A 26,270-nucleotide genomic window follows, 5' to 3' on the forward strand; every position below is an offset into this window, starting at 1 on the left:
AAAGAAAGAAAGAAAGAAAGAAAGAAAGAAAGAAAGAAAGAAAGAAAGAAAGAAAGAAAGGTGCATACTGCTGAAGCATGCCATTGTAGAGCAAGGGTAGATAATGCACAAGCAAATCTTCAGCTGGCACCAAATAAAATTACACAGTGTTGATTGTAGTTTGTTATCTATTTGGTTTCACTTTTAAGGCAACACTGTCTCAGAGTAGTTCTCTTCCTACAACAGAATTAAAGGAACAACAGTTCCATTAAGTACTTGCAGAGCAAAAACTGTGTAAGATGCAAACTGGAGATGGGAAAGCAAGTTGTGACTGCAACCTAGGATGGAGAAATAGTGCAAAATTGTTCTGATTGCGGCCTTTATGACCATCTTATTTGATCTTTTGAACTGCGTTAGTTACCCTTAAGTTAAAGCTTCCACACCCACACCCACACACACACCATCTTCTCCTTGATGCCAGGAAGATAAGAATGCCACCATTCTATAATGCAAAAAGTGGGGGCTTTTTGTGTAGAAAGAACAAACCTCTTCACCATTTTTAAAAGGGAACTTCTGAGTCAGAAACTCTTGCATCTGGTTCAGGGAGAAAGAGAGAGAGAGAGAGTGGGTGGAGAAGCCAAGCAGACCCTGACTCATCAAAAGCAGCTTCTAGCAGCTTTGGGGGCTCCAAAGGAAATGAAATCACTTCTAGAGGGAGAAGAAGGGGAGGGGGTGCGAGGGTCCAGGAGGCAAACTCAAGACGAAGTTAATAAATAAAGTTGAGAAGGTGGGGAGGCGACACAAGAAAACCATATACTTGGCGGGGGGGGGGGATGGAGGCAAGGGGAGGTGGGGGTCCGCCCCAACGAGACAAAAAGTCGCGCATCAGGACTGGGACTAAAGAAAGAGCGAAACAAAAGCGGCAGCCCCCATAACCTATAAAGGACTTTGTCCTTTTCATTCGGACTACGGTCCTTTCTTCAGAAGAAAAACCTCCAAAACTCTCCCTCCCTCCGGGCGGGTAAATAGGATCGGGCGCTGCGCTGACGTTAAGCGAAGCCTGAGGGGACTTGCTTCTGCGCCAGTATGTCTCTTGCAACTTAAGGCGGCGCCGACTTCCTAGGACCTCGCCCTGCGCAGGACTGCCTCTACTTCGGAGGAAGGGAGGCCGGAGTAGGTAGGACCGACCCTAGAGTAAAACGAGGGCCGAGCCGGCCTCCTGGACAAGCGGAAGCTTCGGGTCCCGCTCAGCGCGCATCCCCCGCCCCCATTCCGTCGCCGGCCTCCCCGATTGCCACATTCCCCGAAGAGTGAGCTCAGCTGTTAGCTCAGCGCTGCCTCTCTCCTTTTATGGTCAAACGCTTGGGCAGGGGGAGGCTCTTTTCGGCAGCCTTGGGGCTCCGGCGGCTCGGCTTTCCTCCGCCCCGTCCCCGCTTTGCTCAACTCCCCTCTTGGCAAGCCAGGCTTGCTTAGAAAGTTGCGCTCGGGCCAGGCAGGCAAAGACGCCTGGCCACGGGCAAACACAGCCAGAGGCTGCCATCCGCTTGCCGGAGAAGACGCAAGAGCGCCTTCTAAAGTCACGCGGAACCCCGGAGCGGTTTTCGGTTCCTGAAAGGGTAAGGTCGCCTTTCCCTGAGGAGGAGGAGGACGCCTGCAGTGCTGGAGGGCGCGAGCGGCTGCCACTTTTTCTCGGGGCCCTGATTGGTCATTCGGGGGCTAAAATCGTCCGCTTTGCCCTGGAGGGCGGCTGGGCGGGCGTGCTTACTTGCGTGCCTCCCCGTCGCGCGCGACAAGCTAGGCGAAGGTTATGCGTTTATGCAGCCGGCAGGAGCGGCAGTACTTCTCCTGGAGGGTCCGCTGGGGGGTGGGGGAGAGCGCCTCAAGTGTGAAAGGAAGACTTGGCGAGGCTGGGGCCGAAAGAGAAGGACGGGATTCTGAGGAAAGGCGCCTCTCTCGGGAAATGTTGACAAATTAGGGGGCGCCCTTTTCGGACTTTCCTGCGACCCCTCCCCAGCGAAGGGGCAGTATCCCCCCTCAGACGACTCCCCTTCTTTGTCTTGGAAAGTTCCGCCAGTCGCTGAAAGCTGAGCCGCGGGGCTGGGAATTGTTAAGCTCAAGAAAGGCGGGGGCTCTGCAACCCCGCGCCCCCGAGCGCTTTTCCAGATGTGTTTAGATAGCGGAAAAAATCTGCAAGTTCTTGTCGGGACGGCAAGTCTTGCGTGACTTGTGAGTCCTTCCTAGAAAGATGGTTAGTGTTGCTGCTTGTTTTCCCGGATTGTTTCTTTTCTCCTTTATTTTTTTTGGGGGGGTGGGGGGTGGGTCGTCGAGTTTTACAGCCGCCGCAATGAATAAATAAATAAATAAATAAATAAATTGGGCTGAGTGACTTTATCTACATACATGGTAAACAGTGACATCCTCTGCAATCTTAATATAACTTTAGGGTGGTTTTTTTTGCCCAGAACTTTTCTGCAGTCTCTCTCTTAACCAAAAAGGCACATGATTAGCAATGAAAAGGAGTGGAGAGAGGGGAAAAAAGAGAGCAGATGAAGAATTCAGGCAAGATGTTTGCAATTGCTATTATTTATTACTACCGTGTTTCCACTGAGGACCATATGTGACACTCCGTCTGCTCACATAATTACCATTTTATATATCAGTATTGAGAATTCAGAGGTGCACTTAGCGTACAATCCCACCTCCAGAGTGCCATTAATCCTAACTAGATCTACTTATCCTAGATCTTCTGGCTTCTGCTGTTCCAAAATCGATTGGGGCAATAAAGTTGAATTGTTGGCATACTTCAGGCATACTTTGTGAGCTGCCAGGCCAACCCCACAATCTACATATGGCAGGATGACTTAGAACAAGGGTAAACATCCTGCTTGACTGTCTGTCTCTAAGAGAACCAGAAGTTTGTCATGCATCCAAGTAGAGACATAATCCATGACACATATGCTGTATTGTGGTTGATAGATCACAGGTCACAAAGTCCTGTCTAGGAAGCAGACACCAACCTGGATATGTCTGAGTCCTGAAGGTATCCTAAATTGGCTTGCATTTCCAGAACTGAACATATTCGTTGGGAAGTTCTAATGACCCGTAAGTAGGGCTGCTACCAGAAAGGAACAGAAATTAGGAAGTTGTGAAAAAAAAGTTTCAGTTTTAAAAACAAAGCCTTCACCCTTTTCCTTGGCCCTTAGTTACTGCATATATTGAATGTTTCCCAATCTTTATTATTTATTTGATTTGTCAATCGCTTACAAAATAATAGGTATAAGTATAAATATGAGTAAGAATACAGAAAAGAGGTACGATTAAATGGGGACAATAGGATACGGATGGGAGGCACGAGGGGGCACTTATGCACGCCCCTTAATCTAAAGAAAAGCCATGCTGTTATTGGTTTTCTAAATACCATTCTTCCTCCCAACGGAGCCCAAAGCAATGCACACATTTAAAATTGTCCTTAATGAAACATCCCACCAGTATTAGAAGATTGTACGACTGTAACTTTGTTGCTTGTATCCTTACGATTTAAATTGACTGTTTCCTAGTATGATTTGATTGCTTACTGTGCCCTATGACTATCATTAAATGTTGTACCTTATGATTCTTGACGAATGTATCTTTTCTTTTGTGTACACTGAGAGCATTTGCACCAAGACAAATTCCTTGTGTGTCCAACCACACCAATAAAAAAGAATTCTGAATTGTGAACACTACAGAAATAAAAAAGAAGTGCATTTATAACAGTAATATATACTTGTGATAGCAAGCTATGTGGTAAGACTATGTAGTTCTGGAGTCGTTGTGCAATGAAGGACAACGTGATCATACAAGCAAATAAGCTATGACTCTTCAAGTGGAATGGCAGTCAAAAGTCGAAGGCTTTTCTGTAGCAGACCCACTAGAAATCTTATTTTATAATACAGACTTTGGGAGAGATATTAGACTCATTCTTTACATTGGGTGGAGATGCTTATTATGAGTACATATTCAGTGGTTGACCACTAGATACTTGAAACAGCACTGAAGCAGGATGGGTGGTCCAATCGCTCCTAGCATGGTGTCTTTTGGAGTTTTTCTGGCTGTAACTCCACAGTCTCTTATTACTACTGGTGATGATTGAGGCTAAAATGAAGTCCAGCATCTCTGAATGAGGAAGACTGGTATTGTTGAAACATTAAGATCACTTTGCTGTGTCATATCAATATACATTTTGGAACTGATGAGGCTGAGTGTTTCTAACACTTCTCATAAGCTGGGCACAAAGGCATTTAATATTTAAAGGAGAACTTCCCGGGCTTGAGATGGTTTTTGCTGTTGTGTTTTTGCTCTAAAATAAGAGGAATCCTTTGAACTGAGGGTATATCGATATGTTTAATATTTCATTAGCAACTATTTTAACATTTGTATGCATTTAACAATTATACAGATTGGCTGCAGGACTGTGTTGGCCATTCCCACTTTTTTTTCTGCCTGAAATCTTTCTTGCAATCTTGCTTCTTTGCCAAAAAATGAAACAAAAGGCATAGGATTAGCAATAAGCAATTAGCAATGAACATTTGGTGGGAGTGGTGAGGAAAGAAGGAAGAGAATGTTGGAAGTTATTGAAAAGAAGAATTCATGTAATATGGTTACAAAGCCAATTAAGGAAAGGGAAATATGCTATTGTCATATCTTCACAAAGGGCCACTGAAGTTGTGTTTCTCCATAATTTTTATATATCAGTATTTAGAATGTTATTTCTTGTTTAAAGAAGTAGTATTCTGTATTTCCAGCCTACCTAAGGGGAACAATGTAATTGCAGATATAGTGTACCCCATGATTAATTGGACCTTTGTTTAGAGTATTTGGGTTGCTACAGATAAAATGTATTAACCATGTTATGCATAATACTATTTTTCACATGCATAACATCCCATTCGCCTTTTAATGGACATTCAGATGTAATGGAATCTCTTCCTCTATCAGACCACAAAATCAAAGGAAATGCAGATGAAAATTAAATAGAGTGTAGCTTTTTGTATACTTGTATGTTGAACCAACTCTTATGGAGTGGAATTTTTGTCTGTCTTCGAAGCATTTTGATAGAATTCGTTTACTGTAATTCTCCATGAAAGGAATTCTTCAGGCCAGTGGAAACACTTGAGGATTTATTTTTTGTTTACTTTGAAAAAGGCAGAATTTGTAGGAAGGAGAACTTAATTTTCAATCTTTGGTGCGATAGAAAGTATAGTACTTTTGTAGAAATTCTAAGCAATTTCAAATGATCTGCATGTGCAGTTTGCACTGATTTGAAGGCAGTTTGTACTACTAAAAAGTACTCAACTTCCTCTCACTCTTTTAAACCCAAAGCTTTAATTTGGTTGACCAAAAGCCATTAAGGCAATTGTGTTGCCACCCTCCCAAATAGCTGTTCTGGAGCCTAGAGATATAACAACTGGTTGAGACTTGCTCACATGAGAAATATTCTCCCCTACCTGTTACTTGCCCATATGAACATTATAACTCGCTCTTATGTTGGCTCTTGTTTGGTTTCTTAAGCACAATTGAACTCCTTTTATCAGTTGCCCTTGGAAATGGAGTGTCTCTTGAGAGACCAGTTTGCAAAATGTAGTGTTTGACTTAGTGCTGGTGGAGGCAAGAAAGGGGATAAGATGGGCAGGGCAGCTGCAATTCGAAAGCGGCTTGCTGTGGGGGAGAGCTAAGGGTTTGGAACAGTTGCTCATGCTATGCAAGTGTCTTTCTGGGACAGCTGACTCCCAAAGTCTTTGTATCAATGTTGAGCCTTTCCATTTGTATGTAATCCGGTTCTGCCATCTCTTGGAAGATTGGTCAAATAAAGTCTGAAAAGTTGGTAAAGCAGAACCTTTTGTTTAATGTAACTCAGGGGGAAAAATGATGTGGACTTTAATGATGAGCTCCCTGGCATGAAGTAGGATGAAGAGAGGAATGTTTACAGGTAAGAAAAAATCCTTAGGACTTGAAGAGGAACTGCTTCTAATGCATTTCTTACTGTTAGACAGGAACTAATATGAGCTACACATATACAACGGCTACACATATACAAGCGAGTTCCCATGTCTCAAATCCTAAGAAGGTCAGTGGAATGGTAACTATTCTGGGTTTTAAAGTCTAATAATCATGATTATAATAATATAATGCATCAGCCTCAAACCCAGTTGAACATAATGAATAAGGAAAGTCATATGGCTCAGCATGAAAACTGATTGAATTTGGGTTTGTTTTTCTGGAGCAGAATGTTAAAGATACCTTCTTGTATCTTAAAATGATCTGATATTGATGTGGTTCTTGAGGGTGCACTTCTAATAGTGGCTGCATTTTCATCCTTTTGACTGGCTGGGTGTAAATGTACCTGTAAAATGAGTAATTTGCAATTCTTAAAAAATAAACAAGTAATCTCTAAAATGTGTGTTAATAAAGCCCCTGGTAGTAAGATATGGTCTGTCTGTGTATCATTATTTAACAAATTTATATAGCTCTTCATGTACCAGGGGACTTCCGGGTGGTGAACAAATGGTACCACATTTGTGGTAAAACATAATACAAGATTGTATCAATAAAAAAAGTGAAGTCTGGGCCACAGTAAGAACACCTTACCAAAATGTATTCCCCCTCCACACATGTTGGGCTCCATTGACATCTGGAAAGCAAAATCTTCACAGCCCAACCCAAACCCAGGGGAAAAGTTGATCCCTAAGGCAGGTACCATGCAAGAAAGCATACCTCCTGCTACCAGATGCCATTGCTTCACTGAGCATGTCCCCTCTACTGGATGTAGTGGAGTGGGCAGAAATTATTGTGGCTAGACAGTCCTGCGAGTAACTTGACCCCTTGCTATGTATGGCTTTTAGCACTTTGAATTGCATCCCAAAGCCTACTGGGCATCAGTATAGCTCACTAGTGCACATGGTGGATTCACTACACATGTTGTAAGATTCTGGACCCAGCCGAAACTTTGGCGTGCTTTTTAAGGGCAGACCCATGTAGAGTGCATTGCAGTAGCCCATCTGAGCGGTGATTAGGGTGCGAGTGTTCCTGAGCAGTGCCTCCAATCTAGGAATGAATAGAATTGGCACACAAGGTTGCAAAAGTTTTCCTGGCCATAACTGCCCCTTCTCTTTGAGCAGGAACACCAGATTGTACAGGAGTGTTAGCCAACCAGAGTTAACAATGAAACATTACTAAACAAGACGGATGTCCCACAATCCCATAGTTTTGTCAGGGATCAGGTGAAGGCTATTCTCCTTCCTCCAGACCTCCACAGCCTCCAGGCACCTTGATGACATCACTTGGACACTGATATGTATACTCACATACAGTATAATATACTGATAAAAAAAATATTTTTTGTTTTAACTGCGGGCCTTTAAAGAAACACCCTTCCCAGAACCGTTGCTGTGCTTTAAACTGCACAGGCAAGCATTTGATGTTTTAAAAGAGGATTAGTGTTTTATTCATTTAAATTGGTCTGGTAAAAGATGGTGCTTTCTGCCTGGGAACAGTATTGCAAACCAACCTTCTTTTTTTTTTTTTAAAGAAAACTAAAAAAAATCCAAAAAGCTACCCATGTCAAGGTTGCAGCTGATAATTGGCTGCTGTGTGTGCCTTGGCTTCAGCAGCAGAAAAGCCCAACAGCAGGGTGTGCATGCTCCAGGGCAATCTCTGTACTGCTCAGTCTGGGGAGGGAAGACTTGTGACTCCAGGAACGTGTCAGCACGGCTGGTTGGGTCTAGGAGCTGCTTCCTGTGTGGGTGGGTGGGGGAGTGGCAGCGCCGAGAGCTGAGAGGCAAGGATGCTGCCCGAGAACGCTTGTGACGGCAAGAACCAGGCAGGACAGACCAGCTGCAGGACGGAAGAGGAGGGGGCAACGGGGCTGCCTGTGGATATCGGGGGCTCCAGGGGCTGCCTCACAGATGCCAGCGCCATGGAGACAGACAGGTTTCCTTTTGTTCTTCTCCTATCCGTTGCCAAATTGCCTTTGTGTTGAACTGGGCGATAGCCCGTGCCTTGAGGTGAAGCAAGCAGAGAGAAGAGCGTGAAAGGCCAGGAAGGAAGGAAGGAAGGAGGAGGTGGACAATTCTGTTATCTGCATTAAAATGGGTAGAAATGCGGAGCGTCATCCTCTTAAACCCTGTGCCGTAATGTACACAGAGCTCTATTCTCTCTTGCATGCAGCTGCATTGACTCCCATGCATGCCTGTTAAGAGGGGAACCTACCCTTTCAGGCCTGTGGTTGGTTCTGTGGCCTTTATCCATCTTTCCCCATGTTCCCAAAATATATGCAGGGAGGAAATCCAGGCCTGGCTTTTTTCCTCACCCTAATCGGACGCTGAGGCTTATCTACACTTTGGACGTTGTTTATTTGTTCCTTGTATCCTGCTTGCCTCTGTCCTTCATTTTTAAACACAGATCCCCTTTCCTTTCCCCTTTCAATCTTAAAGACTTCCATTCATCCTTCGGGCACCAGACTCCATGCCACACCTGCCTTGCTCGTGACTGATAGGAGGCCTTTTCTTTCTTGCCCTCCTTGTCTAGGTCCTGTGTCACACTCAGCAAGATGGCCTCATCCGGCGCCCCAGGAACCCGCATGACCTCTACTGTCAGCATCAACATCTCCACTCCAAGTTTCTACAGCCCCCAGAAAAAATTTGCGCCTGTCGTCGCTCCTAAGCCCAAAGTGAATCCCTTCAAGGCCGCTGGACCGATTCCAGAAAATGCTTCTGAGCAGAGGTTGCCTCCAGCTGCTGGAGCATGTGCCCAGATAGGAAAAGTGGGGGAGATCCCCATAGCTGTGACTCTGCCCCCAGCAGAAGGTAAGTGATCCTTGCTGTCTTCTATTGGGAAAAGCAAAGAACACTCAGTCAAAGAACAAGATGGAAAGGTGGCGGTGGCAGGGGTGTCGTGGTGGTGGAGGAGGAAATCGCTCACAATCACATCGATGTCATGGTTTCCAGGTTAGAAGAAGGTGCAGATCTCTTATTTTTTTTAAAAGTGGAACAATCTCTGTGAGGGTGTGGCTGCCAGATCTTTGCTGAGTGAGGAATGAGAAAGCAATCTCAAACAGGAGAGTTGAGGGATGACTCTCCATGATTTGCCTCTGAATCATCTGGAATATTATATCCCTCGATGGTACAATGCTAGACTTATCGGAGGAGCATCAGAGATTTAGCCTGCTGGGATTGAAGGCAACTGTCTTCCTCGGAAACTTAACAAGTGGCCTTGGGCTAACCTTGGATTCTTAATTTGACTGTCTCTCTTCCTTGCTCACAGTGGTAATAAATGAATATAGTCAGGGGTGATGTAATGTTGAGGCATCTATTGATAGTCAGAGTTCTACCACAAGTTTCAAAAAATTAGTTGAATATTCTGGTTCTGGAATGCTGCCAAGAGATGCTTGAGTTATAGTGGGAGAGAGTGTATGTGGATGTCCCTCCATCTGCCTTCCTAATTCTAGATTGCAACTATTTGGTACAAACTGTACATATAGAGAGAGATTAATTATTGCATAGGTTCAGCAGTCTGTACCATTCCCCAAATCATCAAGGCTCTCCCTATTTAGGGAAAAAGTTAAGCCTTAAAACAGATGTGTTAAGGCTCTGGGTGGTTAAATACATCTGTATTTTGAATTTGCTTCCCCCAGCCTCCTCAAAGGCCTTTGGGTACGCTTTCTGCAGCCTTCAGATTGCAATAGTGGTGGTGGTGGGAATCTCATCCGAATTTTTAAATTTATATTTGAAACCCAAGTTCATATTTGGACAGCAAAAGTCCCGAGCCAGTTTTATTTAAATAGGACCTTTTAATTTACTTGTACTTTTTTGTTTGCATATCTTCCTTTGTTGCCATAGTTGTTTTAACCCCTTTTTCTAGTCTTCAATTTATGACCACAATTGAGCCCAAAGTTTCCACTGCTAAGCAAGACCGCTGCTAAGAGAATTTTATAACCTTTCTTGCCACAATTCGTAAGTGAATGACTGCACTTGTTGAGTTAGTAACTTGGTTGTTAAGTGAATTTGGCTTCTCCATTGACTATGCTTCTTAAAAGTTTGCAAAAGGTGATCACCCAGAACTTTGCAACTATCATGAATACATGCCAGTTGCCAAGTGCCTGAATTTTGATCATGTCACCACTGTAAAAAAAAAAAATCACCTTTTTTCAGTGCCATTGTAACTTTGAATGGTTACTAAATGAATAGTTGCAAGTCAAAGACTACCTGTATTGTTAAGTCATTTTCTTTGTTTTCTTTTTCCTTCAGCTCCACATTAAGGATGTTATTGTCTAACAGAGGGCTTTCTGGTCCTTTGTTTCTTTAAATACACCTTTAAATAGGATACCGTCTTCACTATTTGGTTTCAGATACCCTTGGAATTCAAGTCACTTATTTTTGCCCTAGTAAAGTTGACAGACGCTCAACAGCATGTCGTTGACTCTATAGCTGGGCTTGGGCAGTATTAAAATTCCTTCTCTGACTATAAAAAAGAGGTTTGCATATACTTTCATCTCATCTGAGGAAACCTAAGAAAATGTGTGCTGAATGAAACCCTTGCTTCTTCCTCAGCCCTGCTGTGGAGAGGCACATTTGAGGCTGTGAACAGTCTTCAAACACCCCCCCACACCCCTCTACACCCCCACACTTTAATAGACACACAAACACACATATGCACAACCTGGGAGATTTTTTTAAAAAAATTATAATAGAAATGACTCTGGGATGACTTGGTCATAATGTACAATTAAGGGTGTTCAAAACTGTAGGTTTATCTGAAACTTTAACTGATTTTTCCCCTAATTCATCATTTAATGTTTACAAACATTAAAAGTGGCTTCTTGATTGGCTTCTTCGTTATCAAAAATAAATGCTTGATTGCTATTTACTAGTATAACTGAATATATGCCAGAATAATACTTGATCCTTGAGATGTCACGGCTCCTATGGCTTTTCAGTTAGTATTTGAATCCCTGGGGCTTGTATCCCAAATCTAGCTTTTGTATGATTTTTGCCTCTTCAGCCTAAGGTAGATACAAATATTGCATGAATATGTTTGTTTTTCATATTCATACCCTGTTATTGCCGATGGGACCTCTCTGGAAGCACACTGACATTTTAATTATAAAGTACCCTTGGGATATCTGCATGTGAAACAAGTCAATAGGACAAACTATCCATATTAGTAATAAATGACTTGGTTTATCTTTCTGATCGGTGAACAGTTGAAATCCAAAGGAAGGTTCCTCCTCAGTCACATTTTCTTTAATGGGAATTAGGAAGGGAAGAGACAAATATTGTCAAGTTGAAGGAAGAACAATAGTGCTTTATGGATACAGACTCGAGCATTTAGGAAGGCTACAGAGGGAAAGGAAACTAGATACAGAAGTGGTTAATGTTTCCATAATGGGAATGACCTAGCATTTGCACACAATGATAAGCCAAATAAAGAATCAAGCCTGGGACCTAGCACTACTTATTCATGATTAAGGCATAATTCTGACTTACAATTTGCAAGAACAAGAAAGCTAGACTTGATAATTTCCTCTGGGTTTAACCAAATTAGTAGAAAATTCACTTCGATTCTCTTTTCCTAGTCTAGAAATGTGCAAAAATACATTAGTTTGATGTAGTGGAACCTATTCTGTTCATTCATGACTTGAAATATTTGGCCCCTAAAAATGTCAGGTTTTGATCCCTGCTAGGGGTGGGGGTGGGGGGGTAAGTAAAATAACAACGTAATTGTATGAATGCTAGAAAGAATACCACTGTTGTGGCCCGCCAGTGGCCAGCGGAGCTGGCGGCAGACTCAGACAGTGAGGAGGTTGGGGAGGAACATGGGCCAGTCCTGGAGTCTGGGGAAGGGTCTGGTGAGTGCTCTGTTGGAGGCAGAGATGGGGCCAGGACCATCCGACAGTTATTAGCTGCCTTTGGAGTCGGAGATCAGTAGGGCAGAAGAACAGCTGGAGCCTGTTCCCGATGTCCACATGCACAGAACTGCCAGGAGAAGGGAACAGTTAAGGAACAAGGGTTGACTTGGGAGTAAAGGCACAGGTGGACGGTGCCAAGCTTGATAAGGTCTGTGGTCGTAATTCACCCTTGAAAGACTGTTTGCCGGGACTTTGCTGGATGTGAATGACAGGAATTCATATTAGCCTGATAAAAAGGGGTTTTGTCAGGACAAGGAGTCTGCTTTGTGATTTTGTGACGCCTAGGTCAGAACAACCACTCCTAGTGCAAAAGAGTTAGATGGTATTTTGAGTCGTATTTTAGTGATAGTTTGGATAATCTTTAGGTTAAATGATAAGATTGTCCCTGAACTGCAATGGGAACTTTACACTTTACAATATTTGAGGAGCTCCTACTATCCAATGACGAGGGGGTCAAACTATTTTCCAAAACATCAAAAGGCAAGATAAGAAGCAATGGATAGAAGCAGCCTAGAATTAAGGAGAAATTTCCTAACAATGAGAGCAATCAACCAATAGAACAACATGCATTCAGAAGTTGTGGATGCTAACATCACTGGAGGCTTTCAAAAAGAGACTGGACAATCATTTATCTGAAATGATATAGGGCACTGTTGGCGAACCTCTTTAGAGCGCACACGCACACAGCCACAATGCAATGCGCGTGCATCTGCGCACATGTGCATATGTCCCCTTGCAAGTGCGTGCATTCCTGCACGTGTGCCCTGTGCATGCCCCCTGCCCCTCACATGCAGTCTCTCCCACATGCGCCCCATCCCTCCACATGCATCCCTCCCTCTGCATATTCATGGTAGAGACCCAAAGACCAGCTGGCTGGGGGGAGGCGTTTGCTCATGCACAACAGAGGTGAACTGGGGCAATGGCTCACGTGCCCAGAGAGAAGGCTCTGTGTGCCACCTCTGGCATGTGTGCCCAAGGTTCGCCATCACGGATATAGGGCACTGTTGGTGAACCTTTGGGGCACTGAGTGCTGAAATGGGAGCACACACGTGTGTGTCCTGGAAACCAGGAGAGCAGCCGTGCACTGGGTAAATGAACTTCCAGTTTCTGGCATGCACACTGGCCAGCTGGTCTTTGCACATGCATGAGTGCCAGAAACCGGAAGACCAGGTGGCCGGCCGGTGCACATGCGCGTGCCGGAAACCAGAATATCATCTTCCCAGTGTATGCATGCTCACCAGGTGTCTGCTTTTCTGATTTCCGGTGCTCCCGTGCATGTGAAGATCAGCTGGCCAGCGTGTCGGAACCCGGAAGAGCAATGGCTTGCGTGCCTGGAGAGATGGCTCTGCATGCCACTTCTGGCATGTGTGGCAGGTTCGCCATCATGGATATAGGCTTTCCTGCTTGAGCAGGGGTTGAACTAGAAGATCTCTAAGGTCCCTTCCAACTCTATTATTCTGTGTTCTCTGTTTACTTGCAAGTAATTGCAATTGAGGCAATTAGGAGAATGGAGAAAAGTCTGTGTTTTTATCCTATCTTTGGTCTGCAATTCTAAAATCACTTGGTTCTAAATAAATGCCATGATTTTAGTTTCTGGTCAACTGGCATAACTGCTTTCCAAAAGTCTTGTATTATATTAATTTGTGAGCTTACCTAGATTTTGCTGGGATTGGGACAGATTATAAATATTGCAAATATTAAATGAGGTGGTAAAGAAATCCGAATTGAGCCCTGAAATCACTTGCTAATCAGTAGTGACAAAAGCATGCATAACCCAAGCAAGAATATTGTCACTGTGGATAGATCCAATATAGTTGGAAGCTTTTGTTTGCTTTGATATGGGGACAATTTTGGGCTTTATATGTTAGCAACAATTTAACTTGCCTGAAAAATAAAAAATATTTTGGTTTTTTTCCAAAGATGAAGAAATGTTGCTTGGGCATAGAAGTCTTCGTTAGCTCAGTTCTGCAATTTCATTTCCTCCAAAGAGTGAGATAGGCAGCTGGTAACCAACATCTGGAACTTGGACTCTTTTCCTCTGGAGTCGTTATTAGCCTATATCCTCCTCTTATGCATTGACTTGGCTATTTCTTCTCCCAGGAGAGACAATGCATAAAATTTCTTTGGTCTGCTCTTCTTTGGTTTTACTTCAGGAAGATAATAATATTGTTGCATAATAAATAAGAAACCTGTCTTCACTATTGAAGGAAGCAAGAGTGGGGGAATTGTTATGCCTGCATGCATCCATATATACTCATATATGAATGTATCCCACCTTTACTATTTTATAAATGACTCAAGATGGCGAACGTAGCCAATACTCCTTCCTCCTCCTATTTTCCCCACAACAAAAGCCCTGGGAGATAAGTTGGGTCGAGAGAATGTGACAGGTCCAGAGATGGTATTCAGCAGGTTCTGACCAGTTCTGGAGAACCAGTAGCAGAAATTTTGAGTAGTTTGGAGAACCGGCAAATACCACCTCTGACTGGAGATTTTACAGTATCCTTCCCCTACTACGCCCACCAAGCCATGTCCACAGAACCGGTAGTAAAAAGAAATTGAATCCCACCACTGGACTGGCCTAAGGTCACCCAATAAGGCGGAACTAGAACTCATAGTCTCCCACTTTCTGGCTTGATTCTTTAGAGCTCTGCAACTTCTTTGTTTGCATAAATGAATATGAATTTGTCTAGCTTCTAATTTTTGCTAGCATTAAACTTTAGCCCTTTTAAAGCTATTGCTTAAGTATCAGGTCTTTTAATAGGAAATATTTAAAAAGAAGAGGGAAGTAGCTAATATAGCACTTAGCAATAGCACTAAGACTTATATACTACTTCACAGTGCCTTACAGCCCTCCCTAAGCGGTTTACAGAGCCAGCATATTACCCCCAACAACCTGGGTTCTCATTTTACCGACCTCAAAGGATGGAAGGCTGAATCAACTTTGAGCCGGTGAAAATTGAACTGCTGACAGCAGGCACTCAGCAGAAGTAGGCTGCGACACCACTATCTTAAGATAGTATGTATTCCCTTTTTTCTAATGAAGATTGACTGCCTATGGTGGGAATCTTTTGTATTTGTTCATTCACATTTATCATTTTTCCACCATTTGTCAAGGAAACTTGCTTTGGTTTGGGAGGTATGTGTGGAAATTGAACCCATCTCAACTGCTAGGTAATAGAAGCACAGCATTTCAGAACTAATTGTAGGCCAGTACTTAGAGGATGGCAGAGTTCCATATTTCTGAGATAGCATTGATTAGCATTGATCAGACAAAGTTGTCTGTATTTTAGAATTTTTAAACAGCAGCAGCAGTTCCTTACTACTTTATATGTCCAAATTAATAAAAATGTGAAATCATAAATATATATGAGTTTATGGTATTCAGCATATCTAGAAAATAGCAGGTTAGAAAGGCTGATTTATGGTGTATGTTGCAATTTTCTTTGCAACAAGGTGATGTAAGTTCTTTGCAGATCAATCTTTGTGATCCTTATAAGTCCATAGGTGATGGTGGTATCAGTTTGCCTAGCTAAACATGTGAATGAGAACGAGAAAGTGAAGCAGTCACTCTGGTATCATTGTTTGAGGCATCTTAGTGGATAACAATGATTTTGTTTCCCTATCTTTTTTCTTTCTTTGCCTTCAGTTATCAAATACGTCCATTGAGCTTGAAAGAAAGATAAAAGATCAGAGAAAAGGAGTGGATAGTAATTGATGGAATGGGATGCTAGAATAGATAAAAGCGGTATGATTTGATAGGAAGATATGTGTCCTTTCTTCAAAGTTGGGACATAGTAAGAGACAACAAGAACCCCGGTCCTTCCCCAAATTGTGTCAGAGTTCCAGCAAATCTCCACTCCAACCAATAACTCTGAGACAGACATCTTCTCAAAAGTTTATTTTGGATAGTAACTGGCACATTCAGGAATCCCAAATCTGAAAGCTCCAGGCTTCCTTGCAGTAAGTAAAAACTACAATTCCATCCCCTGCACCCATTGTCACATCACATGCCCCAATCACCATCCGCCCCAACTTAAGACTTCCCCTCACTTGCAAAATAACATGACCTTGAATAAAAAAAAGAATGTTTTCCTGTCTAACTGCATACACTCCCAAGAAATTCCCCACTCCCACTTTCCCAAGTTCAAAATGTGGCAGTGTTGGGAGCATCTGGTCTCAATATGGCTTCCATAGCTGACAAATTGCTTCATTTCAGAAAATGTAAGAAATGTTTTTTCTTCCTCTAAAAATGTGAATTACAGGTAGTCCTTGACTTACAACAGTTCATTTAGTGATCATTCAGAGTTATGGCACTGAAAAGAAGTGACTTATGACTGTTTTTCCACACTTCACGGGCATTGCAGTATCCCTATGATCCCCATGGTCACATGATCAAAACTCAGACACTTGACAACTGACAATCACAATGTCCTGTGGTCATGTGATCCCTTTTGGCGACTTTCTGACAAAGTCAAGAGGGAAGCGAGATTCACTTAACAACCGTGTTACTAATTTAACCACTGCAGCGATTCACTTAACAATTGTGGCAAGAAAGGTCATAAAACGGGGCAAAATTATCAACTGCCTCACTTAATTAACAACAGAAATTTTGGGCTCAGTTGTGGTCACAAGTCAAGGACTACATGTCTAGAAACAAGGACACAGTGCCACAGAAGCTTGGTCTCCCAGATGCTGCCTCTACTTCTCTCACGAATAGTAACCACTCACTTCCATGTGAAGAAATAAACCACGCAAACTGAAACCATCAGTTTGAGGGTAGAGTGACTTCTAGCACCAGGGATTTCCAAATTTAGAGAACTGAAAGTCCTGCAATGTACAGAATTCTGCCCAGTTTTGGTTTTTTATTACAGTAAATTCGGACTGCTGGGAATTGGTGAAGTGGGTGTATTGTTCTGTGACACTTTCTATTTATAGAATAAGGTTCCTGTAACAATAATTGGGTGGCTATGTGCAGAGCCCTTGAGATGTTCTGTGTGATTGTGTGTGTGTGTCCGTGTCTATGTCCATGTCCCAGGCTCTTTACAAGGGTGAAGGTGGTCTTTTGATCAGGTCATTTTGTCTCTTGTCTCTGGGAGTTGTGGCTCTAATTTAGTACAATCCATTGCAAGAAAGTATGGTATTTGTTCCCAAAGGCAAAGGTGATTTGTCTCTCAGGATGACACTGGACTGTAGAAGATCTTGTCTTGCTGATATTATGGTATGTGGTGTCAATTTCTGGGGCTTCCTGGAGTGCCCGAGTTGTCTTCTTCAGACTGTTGAATATCAGAGATCTTTGTAAAGATGTAAGGCATTATTAAAGGTCCTCCCCTTCCCCACGTATACATTATTGCAAGCCCCTGTGCCCTATTCTTCCCCCTTAGCTGTTCCTATAACAGTACTGAAATGTTGCTCAGAATCTCCAGAAGTTGAGATGTGTATATGTATGTGCTCAAAGGATGGAAAGTACCACTGGAATATTTTTTTTACAAAGCACTGTAAAGTTAATTTTCAACATTTTATTCATCAGTTTGTAGGCGATTGTAGGGCAATTGAAAGGTTTGAGGACTCTAAACAATACAAGTCATCCTCAACTGGCCACCACAATTGAGCCCAAACTTTATGTTGCTAGGTGAAATAGTTGTGAAGTGAATTTTGCCCCATTTTACAACCTTTCTTGCCACAGTTGTTAAGTGAATCGCTGCAATGGTTAGCTTAGTAACATGTGATGACCCGGAGTATAACACAAATGTAACAAAATCCAAAACACAAATAAATGTTCTTTAATACCTCCAACTTGGCCCCACTGTTCAATAATTCTCAGTTGGAGATAAAATGTCCTCAAAAATAGTCTTCAAAAGAAAGCAATACAGTCCGAACTTAATGAGCAGATAGAGGTGAAATAAAAAACCCAAAACAAACTACAATGAAGGAAATTCACAACGGAACAGGATAAGTAATTACCAACTTCAAAAAGATAACAAAGCACAGTCTGTTGGAATGATGCCAACCAAGATAACTTCAGCCCAAAATAACACATACTTTGCTTCTGGCATCGCTGTGTTGTAACTGTCTCTCTCAGTATTATTTTTCCCAGCTGCAACCAATAAGGGGGATCATGGCCACTTCCTCTCTCATAAGCCAAGTTGTTTCCTTCTCCATTTCTCCCTGTGCGTCCTAGGATGAAGAGGGGGATGGGCCTGGTTCTTCCTCTGACTGCCCAGCCAATCTCTGCTCTTCAAGAACCTCCTCCACAATCTCCGGAGCCACACCTCCACTCCCTTTCGGCTGTTCCTCTTCTCCCTCAGAGTCTGACTCTAACAAGGGCATGACAACATGGTTGTTAAGTGAATCTGGCTTCCCTGTTGACTTTTGCTTGTCAAAAGTTCCCAAAATATGGTTACATGATCCTGGAACACTGCAACAGTCATAAATATGAACCAGTTGCCAAGCATCTGAATTTTGATCAGGTTATGATGGGGATGTTGCAAGGTTGTAAGTGTGAAAAATAATCACACTTATAAGTCACACAATAAGTCTCCTTTTGCAGTGAGGTTGTAACTTTGAACAATCACTAAATGAACTGTTGTAAGTTAATGAGTACTTATAGTTTTGTTAAAATGCTTTAAATGGTTGGATTTCAAGCATATGGAAATATTGCACAGTTGCCTAAAACTGTAACAGAACATAATAATAAAAAACATTGATATGAATGAACGTTCTTGAAAAAATGTTTTGGAAGCATATATCCTGTTTTGTTAAGCATTCAATTTTTTAAAAATCATGTAGTATTTTCTGTTCATGCTTATTATCAAGATCTGATTTTTCAAAGGAATGTATGTGTACGGTATGTGTTCTATGTGTGTAATATGCGATCAGATCTGGGCTGCAGAAATCTGGATGGCATCGATGGCAGTAAAGTATTAAAAAAAAACCCAATAACAAACCCATCTTTATTCCCACCTAGAGATAATCTGGATTTTTGCATCTTGCAATTACTAGGTAGCTGTATGTTTACTTTTTAAAAAAAAATCAGAGGTAAATTGCTTTCCCGTTACATATATTCTGTAATTCTGAACTATATTTATAACATTATATTGGTCAAATGTTTCTCAAGTAACATGAAGATATGGTTCAATATAAAATTGCCAAAAGTGGATCAGCCTTCCCCAGCTATGTTCTTTCTAAATCTGCTGGATCAAAACTTCCTGGATAACATGATCATTGAGGGCATTGTTTCATAATTATGAGAGTTGAAATCTGATAGAACTGCTTGACTCTCTTTGTTGTATCACTCTAGTGTGTCTAATGCTGCCGCTAAGGCGGAATGCAACCCTTTTTTGTAGTCATTATGGTATATAATTAGGGATGAGCTGTGCTAATCCTCCCTGCTTCTTGTTCTCTACAGAATTTCCTCTGCCACCACCACCGCCTCCAGGAGAAGATATAGTGGTGATCCCAAACAACAATGCATTCCCTCCTCCACCTCCTCCATTTGAGGAACCACCTCCTCCATTTGAGGAACCATTTCCTCCTGCTCCAGAAGAGGTCTTTCCTTCCCCTCCTCCTCCTATGCTGGAGGAAGAACCCATGTTTCTGAGTGGCTTGCCTGTTTCTCAGGTGAGTCCTGATAGAAGAGAATGGAAAGCAGGAAAAGACACATTGGGGAACTATTTTTCCATAGTTATCTTGTTCCTATGATGCTTTGGATCGGGGTGTCAAGCTTGCATAATCACGGTGGTGTCACATGACGTATCAGGACTTTCCCCCCCTTCGCTAAACCAGGTGTGGCCACTGTGTGATGCATCTGGCCTGTGGGCCGTGAGCTTGACAACCCTGCTTTAGATATTTGTCCTCAGGTGTGAGCTGGGGCAGAATTTAATAAATGAGCAGAAAGTCCCAAGTATATCTAAATGGACATGTTAGTTAAAATGAAGTGAGAAAGGAAGGAGGTGTGTTTATGAGCAAAGCATGTGCTCCCTCCAATATTCCTTATGCTTTGCAATAATTAAATGGAATTTTAATTGCAGTTCTGCATGAGTTTTTAACTGTCTTTGGATACATCTGTACTTTGTGCAGATAAACATTGCATAGTTTATTTATAGTAGTGGTGCTGTGTTTTGTTCAACCGTGCATATATTTCTTGGACTTGTGAGGAAAAGGAAAACTTGTATGCTGAAAAATTGCCCCCCAAGCAGTAGCAGTTGTGGTTATCTTCCAAACATCAGAGATTTCATCTGGTTTCGGTTACATCCTGCAAGCACCTCTTGAAAACTCTGGTGTTTGTCTGAAATGGAGATTTGACTGTGTGGAAGTAATGCGAATTAAGAATGAATTGCTCATTATTAGGACCCCACTTGGCAATCTTTCCCTTTTGTTTGGTGGCAGTGTAGTTGTATTGGCTAGTGTCGACTGACATAGTGGTTTATGGATTTAGTAACCTCCCTCAACATGTACCAACTTTCTTTTCTATTGTGGAAGGAGAAGGACCGTGGAAAGATGAGTAGCATTGATCTGGAGATTGATTCTTTGTCCTCAATGCTGGATGACATGGAAAAGAATGACCCTTTCAAAACCCGGGTGAGCTGCAGTACAGGATGGCCTTTCCAAACCTAGCTTAAACTGAGCTAGTCAGCGAACAGAGGCCCAGCATGACTAAACAGTGTTACAAAAGCATTTCTTTTAAAAAGAAAGAAAAGTATTTTAAGGAGAGCATGATCTAGCATACTTTCTTTGATAGGCTAGCTTTCTGCTTTCTGTGTGAAATGTTATTTAGATAGATAGATAGATAGATAGATAGATAGATAGATAGATAGATAGATAGATAGAATGTTTATGTAAGAGCCATGTATAATCAGAAATGGCCATGCCATCACAACTAACTGTAAAAATTAAGTGCAAGTCCTTGGGTATTTGTGAAAGAAAGCTGTGGATCAGGTATCCTAGACTTGACTTTGAGATGAGAAAAAAAAAGACATTAAAGCTAAATCTCAGCCTGGAGTAGCCATACTTAACTTTTGTCAAAAAAAGACTTGGGTGAGAATATATGGGCAAGTGGGTCGCTGTTACCCCTCTGGATGCTGAAGCCAGGTTAGATGAGCATAGTAGTCTGAGTGGCATGGAAATGGAGATTGTTACATTGACTTTTTTTCTCATCATTACCTTTCAGTTGTCTTCAGGGCCTATATTTCCAGCAAATGTAGGTTCTGCTTCTAGAAGCTCCTTAGAAACTGTAGCTCCAACTAAAGACAGTCCAGTTCCTATTATCCAGGCTGCATCCGGTCCTGCTGGAAACTCTGTGGCCAAGCAACCAGAGGAAACTGCTCCTGCTCCTCCACCATGGGTAGCCATGAAGCAGCGTAAAGACTTGTCGTCGTCGGTATCACCTGCTCCTCCCCCAGCTCCATCAGTTCCTAAATTCACCGCATCTCTTCCTGCCACGGGTCCAAAATTTGTACCTAAACCAGCTCCTGCGGCTCCTCCAAAACAGCCTGCTTCATTTCCTGCACAGTCTCATTTCCCGGCCCCTTCGGGCACAGGCTCAGCTCCAAAGCCTCAGCCTCCCACTTTCACTTACGCACAACAGCGAGAAAAACCACAAGTCCAGGAGAAGCCATATCCTACTGGGCAGCCATCTGCCCCACGAGAAATGGTAAGGATGCAGATATGTACATGAGTAAAGAATTAAAGAGTGGCATACAAAAACAAAACAGGATAGCCTGCGGATTAATTTCCCTGTGTCAAAGGCAGGTGGTTTTTGCTTACTCCAAATCCATAGGGAATATGGGGCTGATATCACCTGAATTGCATTTTGGAGGTAGCTGATTAAGCAAAATAGGTGTATTTAGTTCATTGGAGGTGTAACACATTTATTTTGCTTTATATCTTAAGGAACAAAGCCCCCAAATCTTGATGGTTTTCTGCCAAATATTTTTAATATAATATGGGGTACGTGGGTTCTGAAAAAAAAAGTGAGGGAAGATTGGCAACCCTTGAATAGTCGATTGTCCACCTCTGTTTCATACATAACCTCAAGCCACGCTTGCTTAAGTACTTTAACTTTTAGAACTTGAAAAAGAGCCTTAGTAGGATTTCAGAATTTGGCATCAGTGCATTTTTACAGAACCAAACCTATATGGGTTATTTATTCGTGTCTCAGTGGCAATGTATGCATGGTATACCTTATAGATATTAATTAATAGTAGTACAGAAAAACCATTGGCAATAAATCTTTTTTTAAAAAAATCCAGAGAATAACTGCATATATATATATATATATGCATGTACATTTATTTCTTATTTTAGTTTTATATCTATATAATATAGCTTTTTCCTAAAGTACATATTTTCTAGTTTTTGTAGTGAGGGGGTGAAAGAGAATGATTGTTTCCATAGTCACATTGTAGCTAGGAACGTTTTGCATTAGTGGAAATGTAGTCCTAATAATTTTCATCTGAAAATTTACTAATTAAATGCCACTGATACAATAAAAATAATCTCTCCCTATTTTTTCTTTAAACACCTGGTCATCTAATTGTAAAGTAAAACTTAAAGGGAAAAAAATGTAGACTGAATAGAAAAGACAAATGGCGCAGAAATGTCTTCATTGATCAACAATGTTAAAGGAAGCATGAATTGATCTTGAATATATGTTCCAGAATGCGAGGTGCTTAAAAGTTGGAGATTTGCACCTATCTCAGTTAATCTTCTTTATTTGTCCAGCGCAACCCCGTATTTCTTCCAAACACTGGATCAGATCCACCTAGGAACAGCTCTGCTCTGACCATGAAGGAGGTAGAGGAGCTGGAGATGTTAACCCAGAAGCTCATGAAGGACATGGATCATCCACCCCATGCCGAAGCCTCCACTTCTGGTCTGTGGGGTTGTGTGAATTTTAGTGGGGGTTAGGAGAGAATGGAACTGCTATCTATTTGCTCCTTTTCTTTCTTTTAGCAATTTAATACAAAGGTGGGAAATTGTCTAACTTTTGGATCTCCAGGAAATCCAAAAGCCTACTTTTGCAATCATGAAAGAGCAGCTAAAGTTTAGAGAGATTAATACTGTACTTACGCAAATATCTTCTCAGACTTTTTTCCCCTCTTTCTTCCCATTGAAGAATTCTGTGGTTTGTGCAATAAGGCGCTATCTCGGACTCAGCCTGCAGTCCGGGCCTTGGACCAGCTCTTCCACGTTGAATGTTTTACCTGTTTCAAATGTGAGAGACAGTTGCAGGGGCAGCAGTTCTACAATGTGGATGAAAAGCCTTTTTGTGAAGAATGCTATGCGGTGAGCAAAATGGCGGGGGTGGGGAGGATAAGGCAGCCAATCCTGGAGACTTGGGAGAGGGGAGAAGGAGCGTAATGCCTATTGTCTTAGCAGTGCATGGCCTGTTTTCATGGACTCAGTTGGAGGAATTGTACTGTCAGCTGATGAGAGCCACCTGTGTAAATTATGTGGTAACCTGTTATGCTAGCTTGACAGGACTTGGCCAGTTGCTAATTATTATGAGAGGAAGCAGTTTCCAGATAAATAAAAATACAAAGTTTGGCTATGTTGGCTAGAAGCAGGAGTGTGATTCAACTGGTGTAACAACCAGTTCGGTGCGCATGTGCTCCTTGTTTAAAAAAGCCCTAATACTTACCTTCTACTGCAGCCCCGTGAAGAAAAAAGCTGATGAGCTCTGCCACGCAAATCAACTGGGCTGTAAAACTAGGTGGGTGGGCAGGCCCATATGCGAACTGATTCGGAGCCAGATGATCAGTGGAACAAGGGGTTTCCCAAACCGGTTGAAACCATGAGAATCCCACCCATAGCTAGAAGTTGTAGTTAACTGAAGGACATCAGATTACAAAAAGCAGTCTGCATGAATCATGGATCACAAAGTTCCAAAGCCAAGGTGTTGGAATGTTTGAGCCCAAAAAGTATATTCTGTGTGAGTTAACTTGAGCACTAATCTGAGAAACAGTCACATTTTTCCCTCTGTGTTCCCACATAGCTCTTAGTTTTAGATATCACAGGGTGGGTCACATGAGAAGCTCAACCATAGAGAATGGCCAAGTTTGTGGAAATGTTTAATCTGAATTGTATCTTGTATGTAGTCGAAGTACATGCAAAGATATGTGCATGCTAATTACTAATTACTGTGAATAATTAAATTTCAAGGGTTAAAGCATTATTTCTGGAGTTTTCAAATCAGATGAATGAGAAAACCAGTGCATCATCCTGGGATATGGGAGATTAAAGTTACTAAAATAATCTCAATCTAAGGTTACATTGAGTTGGGTTTATTTTCGTCATAGTTTCTCTTCTTGACTGTTAATCTGGTTGAATTAAGTTGGCTAATGTTGATGGCTTTGTCCTACCAGAGAAAGAAATAATGCTCTCAACTGAAGCAGATGTGCTTCCTTTCTGATCCATGTTTTGTTCTTCAGGGCACCCTAGAGAAATGCTGTGTGTGCAAGCAAACAATCACAGACAGGATGTTGCGGGCCACTGGTAATTCCTACCATCCTCAATGTTTCACTTGTGTGGTGTGCCACAAACCCTTGGAAGGGGCCTCCTTCATTGTGGATAAAGCCAACCAGCCACATTGTGTTGATGATTATCACAGGTATGTCCCCTGAGGTTCATGTTCTCCTCTCTGGCTACGATGATTCTCTGTGCCCTAAAGCTTGGATTTGACCAAAAGCTGAAACTGAGATTCTGAATCTCCTGCACTTTCTCTTATGTGCTTGCAGAAAATATGCTCCTCGCTGTTCAGTATGTGCTGAGCCCATCATGCCAGAGCCTGGGAAGGATGAGACTGTTCGTGTGGTGGCCCTGGAGAAGAATTTCCACATGAAATGTTACAAGTGTGAGGTGAGCACTTTCTACCTTTTTTTTTTTCCTCCCTGCTTCTCCTTGATATTGGTCTACCTTGCTCATTTCTTTCTCTGTTAACCTTTCAGGATTGTGGGAAGGCCCTGTCCATTGAAGCAGATGACAATGGTTGCTTCCCTCTGGATGGCCATGTGCTGTGTAGGAAATGTCACAGCACACGTGTCAAAGCTGCGGTCTGAAGATCTTGAATCAGGAGATGTTTCAGTGTATTCCTCCTGTCCAAAGCAGCTGATCTGATCTTTTGTATGCTTTTTCTTATGACTCCTTCTTAGGATCATGAACACATTTTGCCTGTCTGGCAATATCCTTCTCTTTTCACTAAGGGCTCCTCCACTTTTTCTTTTTTTTTAAAAAAAAATATGTATCCCTTACAATACAAGGTCTTAAATCCTCACTTTCTGTCTTGGAATCTTATCTTGCTATAAGCCTTTGGTCTTACTGAGTAATAAAGTAGTCCTGGAACAAAAGGCTGGATTCTTCCAACCTGCTTTTTCTTTGTGGAGCTTTGCCCTGTCCTCTGTTCAAATGTGGAATGTAAATTACTATTTTATATCTTATTTTAGAGACAGAATATACATTTCACAGCTGGCTTGTTTTCTGTACTGGATGCTTGTATCAGCAGGAGAACTTTTTGTTCCTAAGTTAATGGACCAGTTTTCTCCATGTGTTTCCCAAATCAAGGTGGTTCCTCTTTTTTGTATGTGTGAACGTGTGATACTTTGGTCTAATCACTTCTGCACTGCACACTATTCAAAGGGCTACTTATTTGTTTACAATGGGCTTTTTGGAGTTTATTGTGAAGTTGGCATAGTGGTGTAATCGGGAGTTATCCTTCCTCAGCCATTGTTTTGCATCAATAAAGTTGTGCAGTTTTTTTTCTCCCGTTGTCATTCCAATCATTTATTTATTTATTTACATTCCACCTTTATTATTTTTATAAACAACTCAAGACGGCAAATATACCTAATGTTCCTTCTTCCTCCTATTTTTCTTACAACATCCCTGTGTGGTGATTGGGACTGAGAGCGAGCAACTGGCCCAAAGTCAGCCAGAGTTCTTGTGTTACAATACCAGAAATCATATTTTCTTCCAAACTACTTCTCTTCTGCCTTAAAGATCAAGTAGAACAGTGGCCCCCAACCTTTTTGGGCACCAGGGTCCGGTTCCGTTGAGAAAGGTTTTTCTACAGACCAGAGGAGATGTGGTTTTGCATGCTGCCTGCATACCACAAATGGAGCTTCACTTGTTTGCAGGTCCTGGTTGCTGGCATGTCATGGTACCGGTCCATGGATCAGGACTGAAGACGTCCCATGTAGAAGAAAGAATGTAGGCTTCATCTTTTAGTTTTACTTTGCAGACAGAAGGGCCTGTGCGTTCACTCTCTAACTTCACTTCTTTATTCAGTTAAAACGGGTGCAAGGTATAGCATTCTTGAACCTTTCCAGCTTTTCTGTGAGAAGGAACCTTC

General features: G+C 42.1%; 1 protein-coding gene across 4 annotated transcripts; it reads left to right on the plus strand.

Moving 5' to 3' along the window:
* Positions 1 to 1,092: 1,092 nt before the first annotated feature.
* On the plus strand, positions 1,093 to 25,681 carry ZYX (zyxin). Of its 4 annotated transcripts, none has more exons than XM_026720666.2 (10): positions 1,093 to 1,595; positions 8,545 to 8,822; positions 19,332 to 19,543; positions 20,405 to 20,503; positions 21,093 to 21,575; positions 22,646 to 22,796; positions 23,040 to 23,209; positions 24,355 to 24,533; positions 24,661 to 24,781; positions 24,871 to 25,681. In XM_026720666.2, the coding sequence occupies exons 2-10, from the start codon at positions 8,567 to 8,569 to the stop codon at positions 24,979 to 24,981; spliced, it is 1,782 nt and encodes a 593-aa protein (XP_026576451.1). In that variant the 5' UTR covers positions 1,093 to 1,595; positions 8,545 to 8,566; the 3' UTR covers positions 24,982 to 25,681. The 4 variants fall into 4 exon arrangements, with proteins under 4 accessions (XP_026576451.1, XP_087782402.1, XP_087782401.1 ...); XM_087926276.1 differs by lacking the exon at positions 1,093 to 1,595 and adding an exon at positions 1,604 to 2,227; XM_087926275.1 differs by lacking the exon at positions 1,093 to 1,595 and adding an exon at positions 1,679 to 1,812.
* The last annotated feature ends 589 nt before the right edge of the window (positions 25,682 to 26,270 follow it).

The sequence above is a fragment of the Pseudonaja textilis genome, chromosome 2, assembly GCF_049901715.1.
Source record: "Pseudonaja textilis isolate UNSWEBS1 chromosome 2, rPseTex1.2, whole genome shotgun sequence".
In the NCBI taxonomy this organism is placed as follows: Eukaryota; Metazoa; Chordata; class Lepidosauria; order Squamata; family Elapidae; genus Pseudonaja; species Pseudonaja textilis.